This window comes from Antrostomus carolinensis, unplaced genomic scaffold, assembly GCF_000700745.2.
Source record: "Antrostomus carolinensis isolate BGI_N321 unplaced genomic scaffold, ASM70074v2 scaffold9861, whole genome shotgun sequence".
NCBI classification, from domain to species: domain Eukaryota; kingdom Metazoa; phylum Chordata; class Aves; order Caprimulgiformes; family Caprimulgidae; genus Antrostomus; species Antrostomus carolinensis.
In genome coordinates this window covers 20,176-28,341 of record NW_010291970.1, presented here as the reverse complement: position 1 = coordinate 28,341, position 8,166 = coordinate 20,176, and the positions used below count along the sequence as shown (strand labels likewise).

Genomic DNA, 8,166 nt, shown 5'->3' with positions numbered 1-8,166 from the left:
CAAGCCTCGCACCAACCCGCTCTTAGGGCTGTGCAGCTTGGCGAGTGCCTGCCAGTCCCTCAGACAGAAGACCACATTGTGCTGTGATCATATTGTTAAGAGCTTACAGATGTTTTCATACAGTTCTCATAGTTTAAGGAAGTGCTAGGAATAGAGGGATAATCACAATGTTTATATTGTAATAATCCAAATAGCATCCATCACTAACTCTGCAGCCCACAAACTCCTCACAGGTAAAGGCCAGCATAGTGAAACCCAAAGAGCTTTCCCTGCAAGTGACACAGGTTCACTACGTAAAGCATAATGCAACCAAAGGTGTCTGGATGGATCCCACCTCTCTGAAGGGCAAAGGCATCAGTGTGGCTTCAGCTAAACCCCGGTACTCCCTTGTCTCCAGAAGAGCATATAATAATTGCAAGGAGTTGGAATACTCTCACAGCCACAGAGGTTTAAATGACAGAAGCAAAGCAACATTTGTAGGAGATGGTAACACCTTTTATCATATAGTTAGTTAGCAAACAGAATTTAATTGCTCCCTTTCCAGAAGGAACTAAATGGTGAAAAGCTGCTATTGCTACCCACAAACCTTGCTTGGTGCAAAACACAACACACACAGATAATCTGTTTTCCAAGGCAGCCAGATGCTCCTTTTCCTGATACCACTATTTGTTGCACCCACAATACTTTCAGCACACGCTGCAAGGCTTCAGAAAACAAAACCAAAGAGCTACTCTGACACCTGACCACTAACGGTTCCCAAATGGCTCTGGTAAGCACAGGGCTGGGCGTACAGCAGCAGGGAGCTGCGAATGTGTCACCTAGAAGCAATAAACAGAGGTGTCATTGATTGCCAACTAGTGCATCTAAGTCATTGCTCATGCTTGTTCTGGTCTCCTCTCCAGATGGCCAGAGTTCGAAACCCCTCCTTACACCCTGCACAGCAGGTCTCAACTTGCCTGGTGTAATAGGTAGTAAACTGTTTGTTCATCAAACTTAGTTAACAACGGTGGGGAGTGTAATAGACGGTATTTGTTTACTGAACCTCTCCCAAGGAAGTCCTTCATCTTCAGGTCAGCAGGAGCCCAGGCATGCTAATGGTATTGCAGATGCACAACCACAGGCATAGCTTCTCTTGAGAAATTAACCTGTCTCAGAAAGGCTGACCATACGATTTTCACCAGAGTATGAGCTTTTTAAATTAGACAAAGAAAGACAGCTCCTTCATAAGCCCATTAAAATGGTACTCAAAGTCAATGTGAAAACCCTGCAGCCCCTCCAGGAAAACCCTGCAGCCCAAAGCTGCTTTTGTGTTCAAGCAACTCGTACTTCCTTCCGCTGCACTGAAAATTTCTTTTTTACATTGCTTTCATTTTGCGATTCCATTGCTGAATTCCTTAAAGTGCTGTGGCATGTGCTTTTTTATCAGCTCTGCTACCAAAATAAGCCAGCGCACTAACTAAACCAGCAGTCTGACCGAGCTGTAGGAGAGATGTTAGCAGCGAGGATTTTGTTTTCTCATGATAAAATGAAAGTCTGAGACTCACTGGAAAGGGCAGATAAGGGACCTGGCACTGCATTGTGCTGTCAAGGCGTGATGGGTTTATGAGCTTCAAGACAAAGCTAGATTAGAGTGAAAAGCAGAAGTTCATGTCTGATCAAAGAAAGCACATGCCTGCAGGGATAACATATTTTCTTTACATGAAAGGTCACCTCAGGACAGAGATAAGGGCTGGGGGACTTGTAGACAGAGAAAGGAGAGGAAAGGGCAGCCTGGCAGCCAGCTGCCACCCACGGGCATGTAGCAACAGGACGAGGAGTAATGTTTTAAATTAGAAAAGGGCAGATTTAGGTTGGATATTAAGAAAACGTTCTTCAATATGAGGGTGGTAGATCATTGGAACAGGTTGCCCAGAGAGGTAGTGGAGGCCCCATCCCTGGAGATATTCAAGGTCAGGCTTGATGGGGCTCTGAGCAACCTGCTCTAGTGAAGATGTCCCTGCTCACTGCAGGGGGGTTGGACAAGATGACCTTTGAAGGTCCCTTCCAACCCACTGCATTCTATGATTCTGTGATTCCTAAAACAGGGTGTAGCTCTTGGGATGCTTTTCCTACAGCATACAGAAGACCTCCCTCATTAGTAAAATCTGAGCCTTTTCTCAGGCTATACTGGTAGGGAATTAATTTTTCAGATGAAGAAAGAAGACAGAAAAGAGATTGCTTTAAGAAAGTGAGGCTTCATCACTGGCCACTTTTCCCAAATATACGCTCAGGTGGTCCAGATCACTTGGCTCGTTTTGCTAACAAAAACCCTAAAAATAAAATAGGTGTGCATGCTGTATACCTAGGTACCAGGCACTCTACCTGCTTTGCCAAATGACCCAGACAAGATGCAAGTAGAGAGGCACTTCCTCTACTCACAGCTTTGCAAGACAACTTGAGTTGTGATCCTGTTCTGGTGTCTCACCACCCTCACAGGAAAGAATTTCTTCCTAGATTCCTGGAACAGGTTGCCCAGAGAAGTGGTGGATGCCCCCTCTGGGGAAGTGTTCAAGGCCAGGTTGGATGAGGCTTTGAGCAACCTGATCTAGTGGAAGGTGAGCCTGCTGATGGCAGGAGGGTTGGAACTAGGTAACCTTTAAGGTCCCTTCCAACCCAAACCATTCTATGGTTCTGTGATTCCAGCAGCAACACAGGTGGGAGCAGCACTGCCTCTGCTGCTCTAACTGCTCCTGTGGCTCTTTCAGATACAGCCATGCCAGCCAGCGAGCGATTAACTCATATCCTATAACCCCTCTGCCAGCCACCCCGCTACACACCTTCTCCACCACAGAGGAGGCCAACCCTTACTGCCCCTGCCCAAGGCCCGAGTGTTATTTCCCCTCAAAGTCCATGCACTGTAGATTTATACAGAAAAAAAAGCATTGTTGTTTCCCCCCAAGGAGCATCCTGCTTCCTGAGGTAAGGGTGTGCTGATGCCTGTCACTGCAGCACTGCCGGGTCAGCCTGCAGAAACCTCTCCTGCTCCCCTAGGTCTGTCTTGCCTTTTATATTGTCTGGGACAAGCACAGCCTGCTGCTCTGTTATACTAGTACCAGAACTCAGCCCAGTCATTAAATGCCCAAATAAATGATTTCTAGCAAGTATAGACAACAAATACTATCTTAGGATTTCCAAATAAGAGGTATAAGATCTCTAATGATTTTAAAATAAGGCTATATTACATTACGTCAGTAGACTGAATGGTGCAAGTACATGAAAACTAGAAATATGTAAAACCCACAATGCAAAAATTTTTCCCCATGTTATTGCAAACAAACACTCAGATGTAAAGGTCAGAAAACCAAGTAGGTCATCTTTTTCACCCTAGTCAGGAGGATGCTTCACTTTAACATCTTGGTTTGGTCACATAATATTTAAACTGAGCTGTGATGCTATGAATCATGATCTGAACCACCACAGCTATAACTGGGGAAAAACTATAAAGCAGGGTTTCAGGTATGTTATGTGCAAGCTATTAAAGTAGCTTATTTTCAGGCAGGCTACTAAACAAGTTCATAAGTGGTGATGTTTTATGACGTTCCTCAAACTAGGACTAGAAAAGTTTAATCTAGCTGAAACTCAAAGTGACAACAAGGAAAACAGGGAGTTAAATCTCTTTTTTGAATGCTCCTCTTCACTTTATATTAAAAGAGGGTATGTGTACTGTAAAGTGTTATTGGGATCTGGCTAATCCTTTAAAGTCAAGCTTCCATGACTGACATGATCTGAGTGAGGGCACTGCCTCCTCTGCACTCACACAGGTGACTGCAGAGGCACTACAGCTAGAGAATGTATCTGGAAGTGCAGAAAGCTGATTTTTGTCCCCATCACTTGGTCCTTTGGCTCTCTCCCTGCAAACATCAAGCAGCATGGTGTTATCTTAGCACAGCTCTCTACTTGGCAGCATTTTTATAGGATCAGTTCTGTGTTGCAGAACATCACTTGCCCTCACATCTCTCCTGTAAGTGCTGTCAAACACATTTCATTGCAACTATCATGAGTTTAATGTCTTTGTAACGCTGTGGCTTTGTGTATTCCCATTTATAAAGAGAAAGCAAATTTACAACAATATCAATGAACGCTTCCATATAGGTAAAGTTACAGTAAGAGCAATATTCACTTTGATGTAAAGCATTTCATTATATAGGACGGAGGAGCCCTAATATTCTCTGCACTTTAGTTGTCTCATTCCTTCACAACACAAAAGCTATTCAGCTGGTTCCGAGTACGAGGACTTCTTCAGCACGCAATAAATAGTCCTTTCTTGGTAACCAGTTCATTGTTAGAAAGAAAAAGGCATTAATAAGATCAAGAGTTCATATATTTTCTATTTTTTAAATTTATCAGCAGGTTTTGTAACATGGCAGAATGTTACAATAATTTTAATTGGAATATGAGCCAGCAGTGTGCACAGGTGGCCAAGAAGGGATAGTGTGGCCAGCAGGACAAGGAGGTGATCCTCCCCCTGTACTCAGCACTGGTGAGGCCACATCTTGAGTTCTGTGTCCAGTTTTGGGCCCCTCACTAGAAGAAGGACACGGAGGTGCTGGAGCGTGTCCAGAGAAGGGCAACGAAGCTGGTGAAGGGTCTGGAGCACAGGTCTTATGAGGAGCGGCTGAGGGAACTGGGGTTGTTTAGTCTGGAGAAGAGGATGCTGAGGGGAGACCTTGTTGCTCTCTACAGCTACCTGAACGGAGGTTGTAATGAAGTGAGCGTTGGTCTCTTTTCCCAAGCAAAAAGTGATAGAACAAGAGGAAATGGCCTCAGGTTGTGCCAGGGGAGGTTTAAATTGGCTATTAGGTAAATATCCTTCACTGAAAGGCTTGTCAAGCATTGGAACAGGCTGCCCAGGGAAGTGGTGGAGTGTCCTGGTTTTGCTAGCCCAAAGAGGTTTGTGACTTCATGGGAAGCTCACGCTGGAAAGATCTTGTTCTTGGACTTTCATGCCAGGAAGAGCAGCCGAGGTGAACTGACAGAAACTCCCATTCCCTGACCTCTGTGCCGTTGTGGAGGAGAAGGTAGAGAAATCAGGAGCAAAGTGATTTGAACCCAGGAAGAAGGGAGGGGTGGGGGAAGGTGTTGTAAGATGTGGTTGTTATGTCTCACTGTGCTACTCAGATGAATAGTAACAAATTAAATTGATTTTTTTTCCCCAAGTTGAGTCTGTGACCCTAAGTGGTGAGTGAGACAACCTTGTCCTCATCCTAATCTGTGCCCCTTTGTTGTGACTCCCATCCCATTGCACCACCTGGGGGGAGGGAGTGCAGGACCGCATGGTCCCACCTGTAGGTTAAACCACCACACTAGGTTAACAGTTGGACTTGATGATTTCAAAGGTCTTTGCCAATCTGAACTACTCTATTATTCTATTGCAGGCTTACAGAAATAGAAGCTAAGACTGTGTGCATGATTAAACACATGTAAATAAAACACATTTTGCACTTCAAAATAAGCCGTAGTTTTGCTACCGAGTACTTTGTGAAGTCCATCAAGGCAATTACATTGAGCCTGACTTCTAGGCAAGGAGGATTTCTGGAGTAGCCAGGTTCATGCTGAAAGACCTGGCTTTTACTTGCATGAGTGAGAGAAGTGCATTTGAAACACTGTTAATCAAGGTAAGCATAGCCATTTAAGGGAAGGTTTTTTTCATACTAACCTTACAAGTAACAACATTTACAATTATGGTTTTCTCCTCTGAGAAGTGACATTGAAGAATCATTGCAACATTTCTGCAGACACTTCCCAGGGTTTAGGAGGGGTGTCATCATAGATAATATTCAACATAAGCCAAAATAATTCAAACAGATACTGCAAAATAACCCCGACCCAACCCCCTTTCTCCTACCTCATAAAACATATACAGAGAAAGCAGTGTAAGTCCAAGGTTGTAGACCACTAGAATACCCCTGCACGAGAACGGCTGCTTATTCCGCATGTACTTTGGTCCTAACCATACGATTAGTAAGTACAAGGCTGAGAAGATAAAGGTAGGTGTATAGTTCTCCAGAAGAAGCCATCCTTTTACTCTGGGGTCTGAAACAAACAAAAACATACAGATACTTAGATTTTGTAAGGGGAAGAGTTCAACACATCCAGAAAAAGCTGTATTCAAAATGCTTCTAGTGGTGGAATTACCAGAGAAAGACAAAGGAAGAGCAACAAGCCCTTTTATTAAGGGCCACACTGCCCATTACAAAAAACTTTGACGAACAACAAGGTATTAGTTATACAGTTGTTAAAAGAAAACAGAAATAAATCTCTTCTTAAGGCAAAGATACTCCTGAATTATTACCACTGTTATTTTTAACTGCTCATTACCATTCAGAATCATCTTCCATCCTGAGTACCACTGATGAGCTTAAATTATAAAGAAAAGCTTCAGTAACTCTCTCCCTCTTATCCTCTCAAATCAGTAGTACGCATCTTATTTCCTCACAGAGCCAGCAAAGCTAAGAGTGAAGCACATATCTTTGTGGTTATCAGTGGATGATCCTGATTAATTATTTTCTAATCAATACTAACCCAATTAGATTTACGTATGTGCTATTCAGGAGGATTAAATTTTGGAGTCCTTGTATGAGCAATGAAACACAAAGCAGTCAGTCCAATCTGACTAACCAGTCCAGTTGGCAACGTGTCAACTGCTCAGGAAAAGCACATAAACCATCTTGAATTAGAGCATTTCAGGGGAACATTTGGGACAAGTGCATGAACCTTGTGAACCACAACTGTGTCGTTTGTACCCAGCAACAGCATGGTATTTCACCCCTCTCACTAAAGTCCTGCCTAAAGGATGGAAGCCAAGTTTATCAAACCATAAATGAACAATTCAAGTATTGTTGGTATTCACAGCCCTGACTTAAAGTAGTCATATGTGGATCCTAAATTTAACAAATGAGGCCTTAAAATGTAGGTTGGGAAGTAGTTAAGAAAGCCAGGGAACTGTTTGTATTCGACACCTTTATGGTTCATTATTTTTAACACATGGCAAATACAAACAATATGCCAGCACATATAGTAAGTTATACCAGAACATCCAGACTAATCTAAATGGATTTAGGAGCAACAAGGGCACCAAGCTACTAAAAACAAACAAAAAACACACTTTGAAGGATCAGAGGCTTGTTCCACCTCCTGCAGACTTTGTCCTGTGAGGAGGGGGCACCACCACTGACAAAGAAAGACGTAGAAAAGATGCTACTGAAGCAAGCAGGAAGAAAGCAGATGCCACAGAGCAGCATCACTACACACACTCTGTAGAAGATGCTGACATGTCATGCCCCCTGGTCAGGACCAGGTGGAACAGGGCCACCCCTAACCTACCCGTCCTGGTCCCTCTGCCTCTCCCTTCCTCGTGCTGACCAGGACTGCTGTTATCCACCTACAAACCTTTTCCCAGTGAAAAATCTACCAAAACCGTTGTTTCTTCAAAAAGAATGGTTTCAAAGAAGCAATACCTTCCAAAAATTACAGATTTTTTTAAGTGAAAAATTCCTGAGCAGCTTTAGTTATGAGGGCAAGAGTACTTTTATTTTATGAAAAGTAAATGAAAATAATAGCTTGCATTTAAAAAAAAAAAAAAATAGCAGCTCTTCATGTCAAAAGATCAGAAGCATTGAACAGACTTTTTTATTACAGCATCACACATTTTGATGCTTTGCAGATACTAAAGAAAGTAGTCACCTGTCAAAGTCAGGATGTCAGAGGGAAACTGTTTCTCATGCTCTAGTATCTGCACTTTTGTATCAGTTTTTATTTATGTATTTATTTTTGGACAAATCTTACCTCTGGGTCCAAGCCAAACATCAAGGTAGCTATTGATTGTTTTATCCAGAAATTCCATTCTACAACCTATTGAAATGGAAAGAGGACAAAGTTAGTTCTTCAGCTCAGATGATTAGTTTTATCACCTGAATACCAGGTATTAGGGTTAACAAAGAAAATACTAATATACAAAAATTGCAGCAGACAGATACTGGACATTACAAATATAAAGTAGGTAAAGCTTATTCTAATCTTAGACAGCCACTGCTATAGGAGTAGTATTTTCCACTGAAGTATTTAATCATGGATCTAGATACACAGAAGCTTAAAATAATGAGTTCAGATTAACCTGAAGTTCTTTTC

General features: G+C 42.6%; 1 protein-coding gene across 2 annotated transcripts in view; it reads right to left on the bottom strand.

Moving 5' to 3' along the window:
* The window catches only part of ELOVL5 (ELOVL fatty acid elongase 5), a 16,739-nt gene extending 8,856 nt beyond the window's left edge, over positions 1–7,883 (bottom strand). For both annotated transcript variants that reach the window (XM_010176786.1, XM_029087172.1), the window contains exons 1-2: positions 7,825–7,883; positions 5,885–6,072 (exon numbers count right to left, since the gene is read on the bottom strand). In XM_010176786.1, coding sequence (XP_010175088.1) covers positions 5,885–6,072; positions 7,825–7,882 — 246 coding nt within the window. In that variant the 5' untranslated portion in view covers position 7,883. The remainder of the gene's footprint in view (positions 1–5,884; positions 6,073–7,824) is intronic.
* Positions 7,884–8,166: the final 283 nt, after the last annotated feature.